The sequence below is a fragment of the Pangasianodon hypophthalmus genome, chromosome 18 (assembly GCF_027358585.1).
Source record: "Pangasianodon hypophthalmus isolate fPanHyp1 chromosome 18, fPanHyp1.pri, whole genome shotgun sequence".
NCBI classification, from domain to species: Eukaryota; Metazoa; Chordata; class Actinopteri; order Siluriformes; family Pangasiidae; genus Pangasianodon; species Pangasianodon hypophthalmus.
In genome coordinates this window covers 7,277,324-7,296,927 of record NC_069727.1, presented here as the reverse complement: position 1 = coordinate 7,296,927, position 19,604 = coordinate 7,277,324, and the positions used below count along the sequence as shown (strand labels likewise).

General features: G+C 37.4%; 2 protein-coding genes across 3 annotated transcripts in view; one reads left to right on the top strand and one right to left on the bottom strand.

Annotated features, from left to right (window-relative positions):
* The window catches only part of stab2 (stabilin 2), a 42,702-nt gene extending 30,626 nt beyond the window's left edge, over positions 1–12,076 (bottom strand). Inside the window, exons 1-17 of one of the 2 annotated variants that reach the window (XM_053241830.1) lie at positions 11,900–12,076; positions 9,363–9,490; positions 8,467–8,585; positions 6,479–6,564; positions 6,300–6,366; positions 6,113–6,208; positions 5,023–5,145; positions 3,599–3,795; positions 3,365–3,495; positions 3,118–3,251; positions 2,893–2,978; positions 2,112–2,255; positions 1,866–2,009; positions 1,544–1,606; positions 1,339–1,455; positions 310–363; positions 130–210 (exon numbers count right to left, since the gene is read on the bottom strand). In XM_053241830.1, coding sequence (XP_053097805.1) covers positions 130–210; positions 310–363; positions 1,339–1,455; positions 1,544–1,606; positions 1,866–2,009; positions 2,112–2,255; positions 2,893–2,978; positions 3,118–3,251; positions 3,365–3,495; positions 3,599–3,795; positions 5,023–5,145; positions 6,113–6,208; positions 6,300–6,366; positions 6,479–6,564; positions 8,467–8,585; positions 9,363–9,490; positions 11,900–11,989 — 1,860 coding nt within the window. In that variant the 5' untranslated portion in view covers positions 11,990–12,076. The remainder of the gene's footprint in view (positions 1–129; positions 211–309; positions 364–1,338; positions 1,456–1,543; positions 1,607–1,865; positions 2,010–2,111; positions 2,256–2,892; positions 2,979–3,117; positions 3,252–3,364; positions 3,496–3,598; positions 3,796–5,022; positions 5,146–6,112; positions 6,209–6,299; positions 6,367–6,478; positions 6,565–8,466; positions 8,586–9,362; positions 9,491–11,899) is intronic. The other variant, XM_026923064.3, reaches the window with a different exon arrangement.
* Positions 12,077–15,471: 3,395 nt separating this feature from the next.
* LOC113531955 (parietopsin) lies at positions 15,472–17,784 on the top strand. Its single transcript, XM_053241608.1, is given in 4 exon segments — positions 15,472–15,807; positions 16,816–17,290; positions 17,292–17,475; positions 17,632–17,784. Coding segments are annotated over 4 exon segments (1,146 nt in total). The 5' UTR covers positions 15,472–15,473.
* The last annotated feature ends 1,820 nt before the right edge of the window (positions 17,785–19,604 follow it).

The following is a 19,604-nucleotide window of genomic DNA, read 5'->3' as shown; positions in this document are numbered from 1 at the left end:
AATTCTGGAGTTGACTTTGTATTAATCATGACATTCTTAATTAAACAGCAAACTGTAAGCATTTATTCTTTATATGCAAGGTTAGAAATAAATTATCACTTTTAATTAGAGTTGATCTGGAGTACTCACCGCAGCTGTCACATTAATTGTCAGGACTTGATTAGCCATGGATACGGTTTGTGAGATGGATACGATGTAACTGGCTTTCAGCTGACATAATAATGAGAAAAGAACACAAATAATCAAGAAATTTCACAGAGACATGTTTGATGTAAAAGAGCATCATGCTTTACGGAGAACAACACACACCTGGGCTGAGGCTACAACATGGTTTCGCAGAAATTCCAGTAGTTTTGGTTTACCCTGTAGATAAAAGATGAAGAAACAGAACAGAAGAAAATGCTATCATGACTGTGTAGTGCAATGTACTGTGTGTTATACTGCACTAAATAAGTAAGCTTCACTGACTACAAAGGAAAAGTACACAAAATTATACTTCACTGAATATGGGTATTTATTATGTGGATGTCTATGTAAGTAATTAAAAGTAAAAAGTAACTGCGTTTTACTGATATTAGAAATAATTTTTTTAAAATTTTTATTTATTTTTTCCCAACATGGTCTCAGGCTTTCAAATTCGTATCAATTCTCACAGCTCAATTCATATGAAAAAAGGTACAAAGGTTCAATTTAGGGCTAGCGGTGGAGTTTCTACCTTTTCTTACGACTGAACATTATCCAACATTACCCCTTTTTTATTACATTATTATTATTATTGTATCCAGTGCAGATAATGCATAGATGTACAATGCATCGTTATACATCTATACATAACTGTAACACTGTATAGAACTTTTTAATAGAATCTTATTACAGCCACTTAAGCAAGCAAAGATGATTAATTATGATATTCATACAAACTGGGATGAATTTGATTGGATGGTTTAAATATTTCAAAACTTAAAAAAGTTAAATTGGACAGCTGTTGTTATAATTAAAATGTAATAAGAGCACAAATATTTAAATAAGTTATGAATTCCCTAGAGTAATTAAATATAGGAACAAAGCACAGATACATAAATACATAAACAACCACCTCTGACTATGCTAAAACTGAAACTGAGAAAAAAGTTGCAAAAGTCTTTTATATATCCAGATAAATGCACTAAAAGTAAATCTTTGCACCTTATTTTATCTAAAACTAATAAATCAGATACCAAAAGCTTTTTTCACTTAAAACTCAGTTTTGGTCAGAATAATTAACCTTTGTGCAGCAGTGTAGTGATACTGCGTGGTAATGTAATGTAATGTAATGTAATGTACGAGGTACAGGCCTACCTCCTCAGATTTAAGGTAGTTTAGCTCGTTGTCCTTCATTAAAGTAAATGCCGTATTTGTGGGAGCAAACAGCGTATAGGGACCCTCCTTATCCAAAATGTCCACCATGTTGGTTTTCTGTAACAGTAGGATGCAGTCAGAGATTTGTAGTTTTACTAATGTGTTTGATGGATGAATTTATGACAATACAAGTATTCTTCATTACCTCGATTAAAGACTTAAATATGGAGAACTTGCCGTTGTCTTGCAGAATTTTCATCAGGTTTTCCTGAGTTAAAAAACAGTTTATTATAAAAGTTAGAAGGTTAGATTAAGGATGTATGTTATGTAAGGAATCAAACACTTCATGTCATGCTGTTATAGGAAGATCATTAACGACGGGGTGATGTGATGTGACCTGAAGCAAAGCGTTACCATTCCCATCTCGATGTTGATTACAGTTAAACTTGTAAAACTGTCAGAGCTGCTGTTACAGAAAATTAATCAGTGAGCTTATGTACCATGAGCTTATGTACGTATGAACAAACCTGACTGTCGCTTATTACAGTAGAAGGGACTGTGTCCAGGAGTTTGTCAGTTATGTGGATCATCCCATTTGAAGAGATAATATCCGACTCCAACAGCGCGGCTTTTTTACGACTGCCATGGATGCGGACCTTCACCTGCCCTGACTTGTACAGAAGGAAGGAATGGAAGAAGGCTGGAGTGCATAAACTAGAACAGACCAAGTATGTTTTCCTCTCACACACACTCAAACAGAAACACTTCTCTACCTCACTTATTGACTCAGCTGGTTTCCCAGTCAGAGTGTAATAGAGGATTCCGTTCTTCAGTGTATCAGAGTTCACTTCTCCAGGGATCATGTGCATCTTTACGAGATAGCGAGCCTTCGCCTGATCTGCCAGCAGAGTTTTCACCTGGAACAGGACAGTATAGGATGTACAGTTAAATGCGAAGGCTTGCATACTCTTATGATCAAATGTAGAAGATAAAGAAATGGAATTATTACATTTGAATTAAACCCTTCTTTCTGTTAATGTTTTAAGTTCATTAATGTGTAATAAAATCTATCAGTGTATGTTCAACTTGGCTGATGTTAGACAAGAACATATATAGTTAACATCTATATTTATTAAGGATGCCACCAAAACCATTCAGCTGAAAACAGTTGGGTGAAAGAGAAAAACGAAGTGCAAAATCTAACACACTACAAATAATTTTAATAGCAATGATAATAGGAAAGTGATTAAATATACAGCTTTCTGTCCTGCAATGTGTTTAAACAGTGTATTCATGAAAGTTGAGGTAGAACCCTGAGTGTTTTCCCTTTAAGGGTTGGCAGGTCTGAGATTGAACCGAGGACCAAACACATCTTTCAAAGCTGATTTATAATTGTTGTCTTGTTGAAGATCACCCTTATGTTTCACTTTTATTTGGGGATAAATGATTATGAAGAAGTGAATTTTCTTGTCCCAGGAACTATGGGGGATGCAAACTTTTGTCTGTGTGTGTGTGTAATTTTCTATAAGTGTACAAGTTTTCTGTATAACTCACAGGTTGTGTTGATTTGAAAGCCCTGTTCTTTGGCACGAACACAGTGAATGGTCCAAGTGAGGTCAGAGGCCAGGACAATGCACCCTCTGAAACCAGAACATAACATGTCTGTGAAACTCCGACAAAAACGTCTGCTTAACATTTTATAGCACAACTTTAAAATGACTGCAAACTACATCTTGATCAGAAGCTATTTTGGCATCCGACAGCCGTCATGTCACTCACCAAACAGGCTGATGGCACTAGAGAGCTGACCGTATGAGCGGCTCGTAGGGTCAGTGTTTAGTTCTTGCAGACGATGGATTATGTTGCCAAAGCAGACTTTCCCATTGCCAAGGAAACCATCTTGACATTTACACCTGTAGATAAAAACATCCAAAATTATATTGTGTACATGTTTGTGTGCTATAGGGATATATTAGGGAAAAAAAACAAGCTTGCACATGCATGCACAGGCTTTGAGCAAACCTACTCCACTGTTTCTGGTGCCACTGTGGTGCAGTAAGCATTCTTATGGCAGGAGTCTGGTTTACACACATCTCTCAGACTGCAGCCCACGCCCATGACTAACTTCTCAAACCCTTCTAGACATTCACAGTGAGCCTAAGTTTTTAAAAAAAAATACACATAATGATGTGGATGTGTTTATATATGTACAGCTAACACAATTTAGTCATGATAACTACTGAAATAAACAGAAAATTACCTTCCCAGGTCCATCATACACACATCGCGAGGAGTTGCTTTGGCAGCCGCCGTAGTCAGTTTGGCAGGGATCAATGGGCAGACACACCAGCCCGTCTCCCTGATAGCCTTCTGTACATGTGCATGTGTGTTGGTTCGGCCCAGTGTGCACACACACCGCATGCTCGTGACACACACGCTTCTGACATGGATTAATCGCTGTAAATAGTATCAGTGGTTAACATGTAAGGAATAAAACACTTTGGGGTGTGTTGTTATAGGAATAGAATCAATGACAAGTGATGTTATACAGTCTGATACAAAAGGGGACTTAATTTTACCACCCCAAAGTTGATTTTTTTTCATTAACACCATATTACTTTCCTTTTATACCACAGCAAATTACCAACAGCTACATTATTTTATTAATTAAAGATCAATGCGTCATAATTTTTATCTGACGTAAGGGTGACCACTGTAACCATAACAATGCTCTTACCAGTCCTAGCTAGTATCTCACTATTCTACCTTGTTATCTAAATTAGATTAATTATTGTCAGTAATATAGATGTAATAAAGATTAGTGTAACTCTAGTGATAATGAGGTTGTTTGCCTTTGTTGTAGATTTGGAGGCAGAAAATCAACAAAACAGAAACTCCTGTTAAAGTGAGACGTCATCGTGTACCAGTAAACGTCCCCGAAATTAGCCAAGTTGATTCAAAAATTGGAATATTGACAATGAAATATTTTTAATAAAATATGCTGTGAATCTCTTTATATTTAATCACTAACAAGATACAGTTTTCCCCAGCACTTTGTTCTCCATTTTTGTTTTTCTCTTTTGCCCCCAAACCTGTTAGCTGATTATTTGGGAGATGAAAAAGTGCTTGACGTCTCTCTGCACTTTTCTGAAAGGTTTACATTTTTTCAACTTTGGAAGCTCTGCTGCTAAAAAAAAGCAAAGAAAAGCTGACAGAAATGTAAAAAAGAGAAAAAAAATGCCAAGTGTGAAAGCAGCCTAATGGTGATGACGTCAAGCATCAAGATGAAACTCACTCAAATTTGGAGTAATGAAAACCTAGATAACTCATTACAGTGTCATGGCATTGCCATATGCATTCATGAAAATCTTACATGAAACACACTTTACTTCAGGAGAAGCAGCTCTGTTGCTGTTAAAACCTTCACTATGTACAGAAGCATACAGCAGGTTTTCATGTTTTCAGGTTTTCCACCAAGTGCTGAGTTCAGAAGACATGCTCAGCTTTGCTCAGTTTTTTCAATTATATTTTCTTGGCATGTTATGTGATATGTTATGTGATATATTATGTGATGCACAAATATTTTGTATGGAAAAGGCATCTGAAATGCACTCTTGCTATTTTTGGTTGCTCTTTTGGGGTGCAAAGAGCAGCTCCTGGCAGATCCATCACATGAGTACTTACAGGTACACTGAACTCCATCACCAAAGTAACCAGGTTGGCATTTGCACACCAGTTTTCCAGAAGTGGTGTCTTCAAAACAGCGTGCATCAGGACCACATTTCAGAGCAGCACAACCCGGGAGCTCTGTAAGAACACACACAGATACACACACAAATACAGTGACACACAGGGTTGCCATGTTTGTGCTTCTCCCACAGAACTGGGCTGCGTTTGACTTGCTTTCTTGTTCATGTGAAGGTCATTTTTTCAAAAAGCTAACAGGTTTTTTTTTTTCTAAAGTAAACGGTGAATACATAGTATGGAAGCTTGTTTTCATCATGTCTAAGAAAATACTGCCTCACAATTGCAAGTTAATATTATTCAATTATAGCTTTATTTCATCTCAAGTTATTTTCACACAATAACAAGCAGAAGCATGAAATCGAACTCACAACTCTGAGAAAAAAGCTGCAACTGCAGGATAAAAAGTCACAGTTGTGTGATCTCGCAACTATGAGATAAAAAAAAATCACACATTTGTAATATGAACTCAAAATTCTGAGGTAAAATGTACAATTGTGTGATATTATCTGGCAATGGGGAGATAAAAAGTTGTGATTGCATACTATTAACTCACAACTGCAAGATAAATCTCTGTAATATTTTCTCATATGTGGTGGAAACATGCTTCTGTAACATAGTTAATGAAAAATAGTTAGACTGAAAATAACTTAATTTTGGTCAACTTAGAAACCTAGCACTGGTTTGAATGCGTACTAAGCCAGCATGAGTTGCTTTAACCCAATGTGGCTTGGGATAAATGACTAAATTACTGGGCTGTTTACACCCAAGTTGTTATGATTACAGTATGCACAGTACAAGAGTTTTTTTTTTTTTTTTTTGTCATATCATATTTTGTCTTTTTTTTCCAGACAGCACTTTTTTTCTACATAAAATATTGTAGCTATGATTTTGGTGTTTTTATTCCATGATTTGGGGATTTTTACACGTTGGAGTTGGACTGTTTTATTGACCATTGCTCTGCTTATGTTGTGCAGATCTGGCAACCCTGGCACTTCTGCAAAAAGAACCTCTTCCAAATGAAACATACCCTGGTCACAGTCTGGCCCTGTGTATCCTGAAAAACAGGTGCACTGTCCATTCCCTCTCAGTCCGCTGTTACAGAGGCCGTGCTTACAGGTGCAAACTAAACAACACACACATACACGCAGTTGTTAAGCTTTAAGAACAGCTACCACTCCTGAAATGTTACAGAAGGGTGGATGGCTTTAGATTACCATTGCTGCATGTGGGTCCGTATCGGTTCTCTTCACATTTCTCACACGCTGTTCCCACAAATCCTGCCTGCAGAACATGTAATGCTATGGATCAGTCAGCTGCACTCAGAAATGCAGCCTTTGTGTGTGTGTGTGTGTGTGTGTGTGCAAGAGAGAGAAAGAGAGAGAGAGGTACTTACTTTACAAGTGCAATTCCCGGAGCCCCCGATGCCATCAGAGCAAACCCCGTTATTACTGCATGGAGTAGCTGCTGACCCTGGACACTCTACAAAAGTAGAAATATTAATTCAGAGACAATAAAAGCAGTGTTTAACATAAATGCAATACATGTATACACATATCCTGTATATTATATACCACAAACTGCACCAGTATATACTGTAATATAATACACAATCACAATTATTTTCAGATTTTTGAGCAAATAATCTGATTCCTAACAGTGGCCTTAATCCCAGTTAGACAATCCAAAATTGTTCAAGAAGCAAGGTTTTACTCCTGTCAGCACAAACACCAGTGTGTGTGTATGTGTGTGTGTGTGTCTGGCAGATTCTCCGTATTGACCTCCTCTTTTCCTACACTTCCCACTATTCTTTCTCTCAACAGTTATCTCTCTGCACCACTGTGTTTTGGTTTAAATCACAGCCTTCCTGGCTCTCTCTCTCTCTCTCTCTCTCTCTCACACACACACACACACACACACACACAATGCTAACCATTTTTTTCTTTATTAAAGAATGACACATCATACCTTTCATCCTTATAGTTACATTTAATGCCATGGAATGTCCACAAACCAATTTAATTTCTGTTATCACTTATATTATAGCAGCTATATACAGTACAGTCAACTCAAAAATAGAGCTTGTCATGTTACCATAAAACTACAAAAGAGTTAAATCAGAATTTATTAAATCTAGAGGGCTTATCAATCCGTGAATCAAAGAAGCCTGAATCAAAGAAGCCTGAATCAAAGAATCATGATTCAAAGAAACCTGAATCAAAGAAACCGGAATTAAAGAATCCTTAATCAAAGAATCCTGAATCAAATAAGCCTGTATCAATCTATCTTGAATCAAAGAATCATTTCTTATCTTATGTGATTTTTTTTCTACATGATTATTTTCACATTTTCCATGCAACTTTATTTTTCCACATGTTCACACAAAATCACATGTGAAAAGCATACAATCATGTCTGATATGTATGTGATTTTTTTTTTCTGTAAATGATACTTTGATTAAGCAACTTCACAGAATCACACTGTAAATTTGATATATTTCCTGGCAGGCTCCTCTAATCCTCAGGACACATGAGAGAGTTTCAACATTGAACCCATCGTGACTTAGGAGAAGCTGATACGAGAGAAAAAGCAGCATGACCATGCTGACCTTACTATGCTGACAGGAAGTGTTAGAAATGAGAGATTTACATTGCGAGATTGTCAGCACATTTTTTTTCATCAGTTAGGACACTGCGACTGAATGCTTGCTAGGACAGGAAGTGTGTGATTTTTTCCTGTACCAGCAAGTCTCCTGCTTTCAGAGAGTCTCACAAAGCACATGAACATGCATGTGTTGCCTGTACAGCACCAGAGATACTGTAGATTTATGCAATAAATCTACAGTAACAGTAATGTAAAAATAAAAATAAAATCTACAGTGACATTAACACACTTTCTTATTTTCTACAGTGTGAGTCCACTTGGCAGTACATTTAGTCTTTCAGCTGTTTCTCTCTCTTCCTTCCTCTCTCTCTCTCTCTCTCTCTCTCACACACACACACACACACAGATTCTGAAATGCTAAATATAACTATTTTTCTATGTTCGACAAACTATCATCCTTTCTTAACCTCAAAGGGAATCAGTTCTTCCTTTTTTTGTGTGTGCCATCGACTCTGTTAGCTATCCTGCACTTCCTGTCAAAATATTCCCTCAGTGTCCTCCACTGTCCAAAGCGGAGAAAAAGAAGGAAATGCCATCCAACCAGCACAGATAACAAGACAGAGGAAAAGGCTTTTTTAAGAGAATCCAAACACATCCCTATGAGCGGAAAGCAAAAAAGTGCATTGTAGTAGATATTATTAGTGGATATTAGAATAATGAAATCATGATGAATGAATTAGTCATCACGCACATTTAGGATGATAAAAAAGTGAAACATACCGAGACAGTCGTAGCCCCAGTACCCTAAACAGCACCGTTCTTCCATCACATCTTTGAAACATTCATGTGAGCAGCCACGGAGGGAGAGAGCAAATGTGGATGAGGTTTTTATATGATACCTTGTAAAAGAAAAGGAAGAACCTTAGAGCCTTAAAGACTTGCAAGTGACTAATATGAATTTTACATCTTAAATATTGTGAAGAAAATTAAAGTATTTTTAAACAATGGTTTCACAATATTGTCTTTCCTACTATCCTTGTGAAGACCTTCCACTGACATAATTATTAATTATTAATGCAGCTAATTATTGCTTTTCCTACACCTTAATCTAACTCTAACCTTAACCTCAGTGTCCAGTAGGAAACCTTTCGGCTCTTTTAGGGTATTTTTTTGAAAAAAAAAAAATCCTTGTCTATGTGGGGACCCATATATAAAAACATGGACCAAAAGGTATTAAAATATGCGCACACACACACACACACACACAAACACGGAATATGATATTTGTCTTGTGTATCAGTGAAGCTAAATAATTCTACCTCAGTGACCATAAGAAAACATTTGCTTTAGCCAGTTGTCCCCACAAGAGAGAACTGTCCCACATTCATATGATTATGAGGACATTTGATCCCCTTAAAGAGATAAATACATTTTGTGACTTTTTAGTTCATAGGATTAAACATATGCATAGTTAACTACCTATAAGTTAAATGACTTTTAACCCTAATCATCATTTCTTAACTATTCACACAGAAATAGTTTTACCATTTATTTGTAAATAAAGAGCAGAGCCTTTATACAAAACAAAACACTTTTTCTGGTTTTCCATCATTATCAGGACATTTTGGTCCTAACGAATCACAAAAACCAACCCCCCCCCCCACACACACACACACCTGCAGTCCTGCTGCCCCTTGCCGGATGTCTTCTTGCTATAGCCTGCTGGACAGTTCATTAATTGACTTACGGAGCACAAATGGCACGCTGACTTTGTCATCACTTGTGTTTTCCTGTCACAGCGGTTCTAATAAACACACACACACCGAAACAAGATCATGTACATATACAAAAAAAAGCTTGCTGTAATTAAGAGCAGCTATTAAAAGGATAAATACTGCTGGTTAGGACATTTTTGCAAGATGCTCTATTGCTAGTGGACATATTTACGAAGACATCGGACGGGCTTGAATCAGCACAAATATTTCACAAAGGGAGCAATTAAATTAAGAGCAAATGGCGTTCTCACTCTTTTGGTTTAAGTGTGCAGGAAGAGAAATTTAACTCGGCTAAATAATTTAATGATAGCATGATATAATAGTGATAATTTCAGAGCCCCTGAGGTGACATGGTGGGTATTTTTTAATGAACAGAATGAAAAGGAACCTAAGCATGGAGGTGTTTGATAATATTACACGTCAATCTTGGAATGATGCATACTGTATTCACTGGCACTGTGACACAGATATACCATTAGCCCACGTCACTTTAATAATTAACTAGAGGCCACATATTACGTATTACATTTCATAACATATTAAGTACAAGTTATACAGTTCTTGGCCATGACTTTGGTATCTTGTGGCCACAACATAATAATTCATTGTCAGAAGATCTTTACAAATGGAATCAATATATTAATCTGTGGTCACACCTTATTAAAAAATAACCACTGTCGTGGCTCTTTAGATGATAATAATATCAATGCGATATAATTCACACTATGTCATAGAGAAAGGTTATCATTTCAAAGCTGTAAAATGTATTCACTTGGTCATGACAATTAACTGTTGTTTTATATACATACATCTGACCATTAAAGCAAAATATCATGCCAAATCTGACATGAAAAAAAAACCTAAATGTAAGTAGCTAAATTAAGCTCTTATCACAGTAACTGATTTTGGAAACTTTGAAGAAGCTTAATTACATTACAAATTTCCATCATATCAGTATCGTTTTTTTCATATAATAACATGCCAATTGAACAGCACTGTTCCCAAATTAGTAGCTTCTCTATTTGATAAATCCCAATTCATCCCTTGGTTTCAGATTGAGTCAGCTTTCAGAATAAAGCTTGAAGCCATCTAATTCTTTCTAATAACTTTTATGAATCTGCTATGATACTTTAATTCATTATGTTTCAGTGGCACCACCTGCTACTTACTGTTAAAGCTGATTAGTGAGGTTGAATATGCAGTCAGGCACAGAAACAATCTATTCCAGCTTCACCAGTACACACACACACACACACACACACACACACACACACACACACACACTGTGAAACTGGAATAGATGTTTCTGTGCCATATCAGTCACAGCTTTATTCAAGATACTTGCAAAAGTGGACTATAATTGAATGGACATTTTTGGCTATTGATAAACAAATCCTACACTAAAACCTAGAACATAATTATCATAATTGCGTTATCACTATTTTCACCCATTGTGCTCATTTATGCAATCATCTAGTCAGCCAATCATGTGGCAGCAGTGCAATGCATAAATCATGCAGATGCAGGTAATGAGCTTCAGTTAATGTTCATATCAAACATTAGAATGGGGAAAAAATATGATCTCAGTGACTTTGACAATGGTGTCTAAGGCAACTCAAATAACCACTCTTTGCAAATGTGGTGAGCAGAAAAGCATCTTAGAACACGCAACACGTCCAACCTTGAGGTAGATGGCCTACAACAGCAAAAAACCACATGAGTTCCACTCCTGTCAACCAAGAACAGGAATCTGAGGCTACAATGAGCACGGAATCATCAGAACTGGACAGATAAATGTTAGAAAAAAGCCAAGCAATGTTTTTTCCAATCTTCTGCCACATGGCTGATTGGATAATTGCATGAATGTGGCCAGTGGGTGTATATGTCCCATTACAGAATAATATGTTCGGGGTGAAGAATGAAATAAGGTGAGACTATAAGGAGTTAAACATGTGTCAGCACAATGGATCAGCACATCACCAGCACACTGCTAGCCCGCATATCTGCATTACTCAATTGATGTGTTTCATTCAACTGAGATAGAGTAGCTTTTGTTACTAGGATTTTATTTGTGCTACCCGCACTATAGGTTGGGCTTATGAGTTGTGAAATCTCTCAGTGCATTCATGAAAAAAAAGATCTAAGTGTATTCAGTTTATTTGAGAACAACGTGAGTTCTCTCTCAGGAAATTTACACATAAACAGGAAAAAATAATCTGATTAACTCATTGAGCACTGATGAAAAATTCCCAATGGGGCATCAAACATGTCAGAAAGCTCAGCTTTGTCTTCTTCTTCCCTGATACAATACTTGTAATGCTAGTTCATAAACGATGTAGTGTTTATTCAAAGGATCTAAATAACTCACTGACCTAATGTGTCATTTATCTTAAGAACACTAACCTTACTGAGTGTGTGCGTGTGTGTATGTGTCTCACCTGTACAGCAGTAGACTGTATCTCTGTTCCCACAAGGATCAGCAGGAGGAGCGTTCCACTTCCATAGACAGAGTTCATTCTGAACTCCATGACTTTATCTTTTACACACACGTCCTCTTTCTGAGGTTCCTCTCCGGTCTGTGGCTGCTTGGGATGGCCCTCTGCCTTTTTAACTTCCCTTCCTCTCCTCCTCTCTTTCCTGTGCCATAACTGTCCTCCCAGACCTTTCCTTCAGCACACAAACCGTCAGCAACCAGGCACGGGCCTGTGCACTTTAAATCACTATAGGTAGAGACAAAGCTTGGTGAAAAAGAAGTCATTATCTTATTCGTATTGATTAGTATCTACTCGGGATTATTCAATAACTACAGTAAAACTAACAGGAAAAGGTATGCCATTATAAAAGTGAGGGTCCTGGGAGTTTTAAGGGAAACAGGCCTTATTAATAATGTGGATATGTATAATAATCAACCATGATACAAGCATTTGAAAAATTAGAAAGCTGGAAATTAGGTTAGTTCTACCCACAGTAAGAGTGTGTACATTTGTGGTGTAATGCAATGAAATATCTGTATCTGTATTCGGATTTAAACTTGAAGTGGGTGTAGCCTGAACCAGAGGTTTTTTGTTTTTTTTAACAATTAATTTTGAACTCTAGTTGACCATAAGCCCAGAAACACTGGAAAACAATGGGAAAAAATTCCGCCATAGTGTGAATTCTGGCTTTGGCAGTTACTCAGCCTCCGCTACATGCCGAGTTCAGAATTTTGTCTCAACTAGAGATGTACATGGGACTGTTTTCTAAATCCTGCACGTGCAGTTATTATTTTGTTTGCACCTGCCTGCAATATTTTAACAAATGTAGTTGGTTCTGTTTAGCAAAATATAAACAAACTAGTAGCCTAATTTAAAGCACCATGACCCTGACCAGGCAGTCACTAAAGATGCTGAAAATGCATTGCTCATGTTCATAGCCCTGGTCTTTGTTTGTCCTGCAATTGTCATTTCTGACCTCTCACTCGTGCTTGCATGAAAGTAAAAACCTCCCACTTGCATGACTTTTTAATTGCATCCCACTGGATCCTAGTCCTAATGTACACCTTTAATCTCAACCAGATGCGCTATTAACCTTTACGTCAAGCTCTATAAACAAATAAAAAATACATGAAGTAGTGCACGTCAAATAGTATTTGTATGTTTATGTGTGTGAGTGTCAGTGTGTGGAGGGCAGGTACCAAAAAGTTTCACTTCCAGGCAGCAGAATTACAGGATGTCCTCAGTCATAAATAATCAGGATAACAGCCTGAAGTTTTGCTTTACACACACTTCCTGTACATTCTGCTGTGTCAGAACTTTCCCTGCTCCAGACGTTTGTATGCGATGTGGCATTTAGGCTGTGTAAGCATGTCATGAATGCACATTAGTAATAGTGCCGTTGTACGGCTGATATTAGCTTGTGACAACTGTCGTATACAGCAGACTGCCTTAGTGATCTGAAATCATCACTACAGACCTTCAAACATGGTTAAAGCACAAGGACAATAAATATACAGCATATATATATATATATATGCAAAAGTCTTAGGTAGATTTTTATTTTATGATTTCTACATTACTGAGTCAGTACAAAAAATTTCCAAACACTAGTTTTCATAAAATTAAATGTTACAGAAAAATGTTTATATGTCAGTAAAGATAGCAGCATATTATATAAGAGACAACTTTTCAGACAAAAAAACATAATGAAGGCTGCTGCTGGGTTTTTCTGCAAAAATAAGAGGTATATATATAGATATATGCATAGACATACACACACACACACACACACACACACACATATATATATATATATATATATATATATATATATATATATATATATATATATATATATATATGTACAGTACATAGTGGTGTGCTGCGGCCCAATCTTAAGCAGATTTACTGTTACCACTACAAAGTTGATTAATTTTCAGCCCTATAACAAATTTTAACAATAACAAATTTTAAATTATTAGTGAGTGACACATCATTAAATTGTAGAATGAAAAAATGGATTTTGGATGCATTAAGGTCATTTATATGGGAGGAGATAAATGGCTCATCCTCCATTCATTTACAATGAAATGTGAGCAAGTGAGCTCGACCCCCAGTGATATATATATATATAAAAACTCACTGGTTGAAAAGTAAATTTGGAACAAACAATCTATGCAAGCCCATATCTACAAAAGTGTTTATTTATTGGCTGGTTATGGAAAGCCTTTTGCTGGGCTCACTGTTCATTAAACTCATTAAACTGTCTCTAATGCCTTGACTGTGTCCTGTTTCCTTTAGAATGTGGAAGATGACAAACTTGGCCTTTGAGCTCTTCATTGTTATCCTTGCCTCACAAAAGACACAAAAGCCTTGGGGGTTTCCTGATATCAAACCTCTTCAAGGACACTAAAGAGTCAGCTAAAGAACCTGATGACATCCTTGTTATTATTTTTTTAAATAGCTGAATGAATAAAGTAGAGTAAGTGTGCAGTTATATGGGGGTGAAGGCGTGTAATTTGATCTTGTTCATGATCATGCTCATGCATGTACGGTTGTAATCCACAAAAGCATCTATGCCAGTGTATATTTAGAAATATAAGATGTAGCTGCAGGCAGTTACCCACATCGGTTATAATTGCTACAAATGGAACATACATACACGCATTGTTAAAGTGGTCAAAGTTAAAAGAACACTGTTGTTAAATAAATGGATAACATGGATGCAGAACTTATGCTAGCTAATGAACAAGGCTTACAGTTTAGCTAGCTAGCATGTCTTTTGTATGAACAGAAACACTGAAAATGACAGAAATAACAGAAAACTGTTTGGAATACGAATGTTTTTTTTTTTTTAGTTATGTTGATAAATTATTTTTTTAAAAAAAGACTCCCTATGACTAAAACTCCACTGTAATTAAACTCACCCACAGACCACTAATAACTTTTTTAAAGATTCTTGCTATAATGAGAAACAATAATACTGAACTCAGTGTTATTAAAAAAAAAAAAAAAAATCACCTACCAAAGTGATTGTTGCACCCTTTAGAGAGTTAAAGATGAATTTTTTCATTCTTTAATTTCTTAAGTAATGTGGAGCGTCTTTTAGGAGCTTCTCAATTTCAGAAGCCTCTTAGTTACATTGTGTCTGATTAATGCTCTACTTTACCCCACTATTACTCTTGTAGCTGCAGCAATCCTTTATTAATAAACAAAAAATGAGAAAGAACACTCTAATTGTAATTGTCTCAAAAGCAGTGGAATAAGTGGAATTACACAATCCAGTTGGCATTAGGAATATTCCTGCTTGATCTTATTAAAAAAAAATCATGTGACAAATGGTTTTTCATGATCCTTGAAAGCACTGGTGTCTAATTTGACACCATCTGTAATCAGGATTTGGGTTTTGGTTAATCACGGGATTAGATTAAGGCTCATCTTTGATTGGTTCTCTGGTCAACCTGCTGTGAACAAGTTCATTTTTATGTCTTTGAATTTCATCTCAAAGAGCAAACAGAGGTCCACTGGTCCCACAAGCATGGAACGAAGAGCAGAGGAAGTCACAGAAGAGACACCAGTAGATGTTTCTACTGTTTCTACTCTACTGTCTCCATTAGGATATGGGCTTCTGTCATTTTGGATGCTTATTGTCACTCTTCTCTCTGTCTTCTGTAACTCTCTGGTTATCGCAGTAATGTTACGGAACCGACAGCTTTTCCTCCCCACAAACGTCCTCATTCTGGGTCTGGCCATCTCTGACTTGCTCATGACCCTCTGTGGATCAGCTGTTGGCACTGTGACCAACTACTATGGGCAGTTCTTCATGGGGAGAGAACTCTGCGTCTTCCAAGGATTCGCAGTCAATTACTTTGGTGAGTGGCTGCACATACAGTATACTGTATTTAAACATGCTTTTTGTGGGCTTGGCTCTTGTAAGTGACATTTATTCAATTTCAATAACTGCTTTATCCTGGTCAGGGTCACAGTGGATCTGGTGCCTTTCCCAGGAACACTGGGTACGAAGAAGGAATACACCCTAGATTGGAAGCCAGTCCATCGTAGGGCACCATGCACACAAAGGGGCAATTTAGCGTACCTATCCCACCTACCTGCATTTTTTTTGGACAGTGGGAGGAAAGAAACCATGCAGACATACGAAAAACATACTAAACTCCACACAGACAGCCTATCAAATTAAAATTTATTAATGGAATCTACCTGCTACAAGAAGGAGTCTATGAACATTCAATCAGTTTTGAAAAAAGTAACAGAATTCTAAAAAGTTTAAATCTTTGTGGTGCAGCAGGCCACACTGGTGACCCACAGCTCAAGGTTCTGGGGATCAACCAAAGCTCCAGTTACTTTCTGTTTAGAGTTTTGCCTGCTCTCGCCATCAATGATTGGGCTTCCTGTGGGTTACTTTGGTTTCTTCCCACCTCTAAAACAGGGAGCTACTCTACATTTTCCCTAGGTGTGAATGAGTATGTGTATGTGATGCCCTGCAATGCCCTGTCTCTCATCCAGGTTGTATTCTTACCTTGCACCAAATATTGTTTGGATAGGTCCTGAATCCTGAACTGTGACCAGGATAAAGCAGGTACTGAAAACAAATGAATGAATGAACTTGAAAAAAACCTTCTGCAGCAAGGTCAAAGTCAGGGTAGGGTTTGTTAAAGTTCTCCTGCAATGTTTGTCAGTTGTCATTTAGGTTGGTTACCTCCTGGTCCCAAGCTTTTGTTTTGTCACCCCTACCGACTCCACCTGATCAACTGAGCTGGATAACCAAAAGTCACCAAATTATTTCAGAGCAAAGCATCCCCTGAACTGAGAAATATCACCAAACATTCTCCAGTAACTCTCTTTCCTTCCAATTCTCTTAGGTCTAGTCTCCCTGTGTACACTAACTCTGATGGCTTATGAGCGCTACCACATAATATGCAAGTCCATGGGTGCCTTCAAGATAACATGGCAACGTAATGCTAAGGGTCTACTTCTAGTCTGGTTCTACTGTCTGTTCTGGGCCACAGCACCCTTGCTAGGCTGGGGCTCCTATGGCCCCGAAGGAGTCCAGACCTCATGCTCTCTGACCTGGGAGGAGCGCACCTGGGTCAGCTACAGCTTTCTGATCCCGTACTGGTTCTTCTGCTTCTTTCTGCCAACGTGGCTGATCATCTACTGCTATTACCACATACTGACCTCCATTAAAAAGGTAAGGATAGAAATAAACGAGAACAGGATTCTGAGTGGTATTTCGGGCAATTTTTTTTCATCTCCACATGTGTACCTGTGTATAGCTGAACCAGAGTGTGGAGAATCAGGGAGGCAGATCACGGCAAAAAGAGGACAGACAAGCTATGTGCATGGTGGCTGCCATGATTGGTTCCTTCTTCCTCTGTTGGCTGCCTTACGCTATTGTATCCATGCTTGTGATCCTCGTGCCAGATATTTCCATATCCCCACTCCTTGCCTCCATGCCTGCCCACTTGGCTAAGACCAGCCCTGCATACAACCCCATCATCTTCTTCCTGGCCAAAAAACAGGTGAGAGCGAAGTTAATCTTAAAGCTAATAACTGGCGAGTTTGACACAAAACAGGGATTACAAATTAGCTAATTATGTTTGATAGCTTTTTTGTTTTACAATCTTTAAGTGGTGCTGGATCATCAGTTATAGATAATCTACAATTTTCCCATCCAGTTCCTGGACATGGCCTTGGAGATTATATCATGTGGCTGCTACAGCCCTACGTTTCCCACGTCAAGCAGTGCCAGAGAGGAGGAAATAGTGGAGACTGGCTCCAAACGGCTGAGTCCTAACGCCATTCAACCTGAACCTCCACTGACCGACTGAGACACATTGTTGAAGAAGACACTATAGTTAAAGGATAGATAACTGTGTGGCAATGCTCATTTTATCACCACCTAGTCTTAAGGTTGCCAGATCATTGAGACAAAATCAGCTCAATTACCTGCACACCAATTTCCTGCACCTATCCCCTCAAATTACTCCAAAAACTAGTCCAACGGTCAGTAAAACTAAAATGGTCAATCTAATTCCCAAAATCTAAATTTGGTACTCCAAAATCATGAGTATCACTGCGACTTGTAACAGAAAACATATATAATAATGTGATAAAATTTTTAATAAACATTATTAAATCAATGCTGTTGGAACAGTTCTTTCATCAAGGTCTCAGATTATTCATATAGCAAATTTATTTATTGTATCAAATTTCACCTGCTAATACACCACATTTTTTAAATCATAAAACATTACATTATTTACTCAAACAACAAGAACTTTTAATTTAGAACTTATAAATAAATCACTCAACACGTGCTGCTAAGAAAAGCCTCCTGGGTGAAACTCCTACATGAAGCTGGGTGAGAAGATGCCAAGAGTGCAAAGCTGTATCAATAATACAAATTATAAATAAAAATAGTTTTGATTTGCTTAACACTGTTCTTGGTGACTGACATAACTCCATATGTTATTTCATAGTGTTAATGTCTTCATTATCACTGTGAAATAATAGAAAGTAGTATAACTACAAATGAGCATTGGTGATGTAAATATGTAAACTGTGCATTTACTTTTTGCATTAATAAAAACATTACTAGAATTTATCTAATATACTCAAAACAGCAAACACCCAACCTATGGACAGAAAAATCAACTCAGAGCAAGCCAAAAGTAACCCAGATCTGTGGGAAAACAGCTGGCATGGCAACCCTTCCCCAGCATGTTTGCAAATCCAGTAGATGGAGACAAAGAGCATCAGACTGGGTTGAAGGACTACTTCACTTAAAATGCTAACACTGATGATAAGGAAGGAACAGTAAAAGGTATCTGCTGGAACTGTGCAAACGGAGCATGTTAATTAGTTTGCTAAGTACTATTTAAATATTATTGTCCTGTTATAAATAAGAAAGGAAAACAGATATACTGTACATAAAGTGAAATTCATCTACTTTTTTGGTTTACCTTATGATATTCTATAAGGTGGAACTGTGAGCGGGTTAAAACAGGCTGATCAATTAATACTAGCAAGGAAATGTTGGCAAAGTAGGCCCATGACTAATCCAAACCCCATCAGGCCTTCAACAGCACTACTAGACTCTAATATGAGCCCCCACAGACTTCTGGGAATGTTTACAAGCTGTAAAACCCCATACAGAGTGCTAGGAAATGGAGCCCTGAAAGGAGCATTACTCTTGGGTTGGACGTGTAACTCAATGCTTAGATCAACTAAAATGCCAGTTGCACAAAATTACTTTCTTACAAAGGTCTGGAAAAGCAACTAGCATGACAACAGTTACCTTTAAATGCTTAAGCATTAGTGATTAGTATATGGCTATAAATAAGACAATTCTAAGTTTCATTTCACTTTGTCCTGGTGTTTCACATTACCACCAGCTCCATGGACATGTTTTTAATTTGATGCAAGGAGAAGAAATGCATGCTTACCTGTCCAATCATCTTTAAACATTCAGTTTTTGTTGTCGCCATGCTTTTTAAACAAGCTATGTCGTGAGTTTGCTAGTCAGACCAGAGAGAATAAATAAAATGAAAAATCTATAAAAGTCTGTGAAAAGTCTCCCCTTACTGAGCTAATGTCTCTAGCCCTGTAGTTAGTCTCTGGTCTGATGAGCTGTCTTCAGCTAAATAAT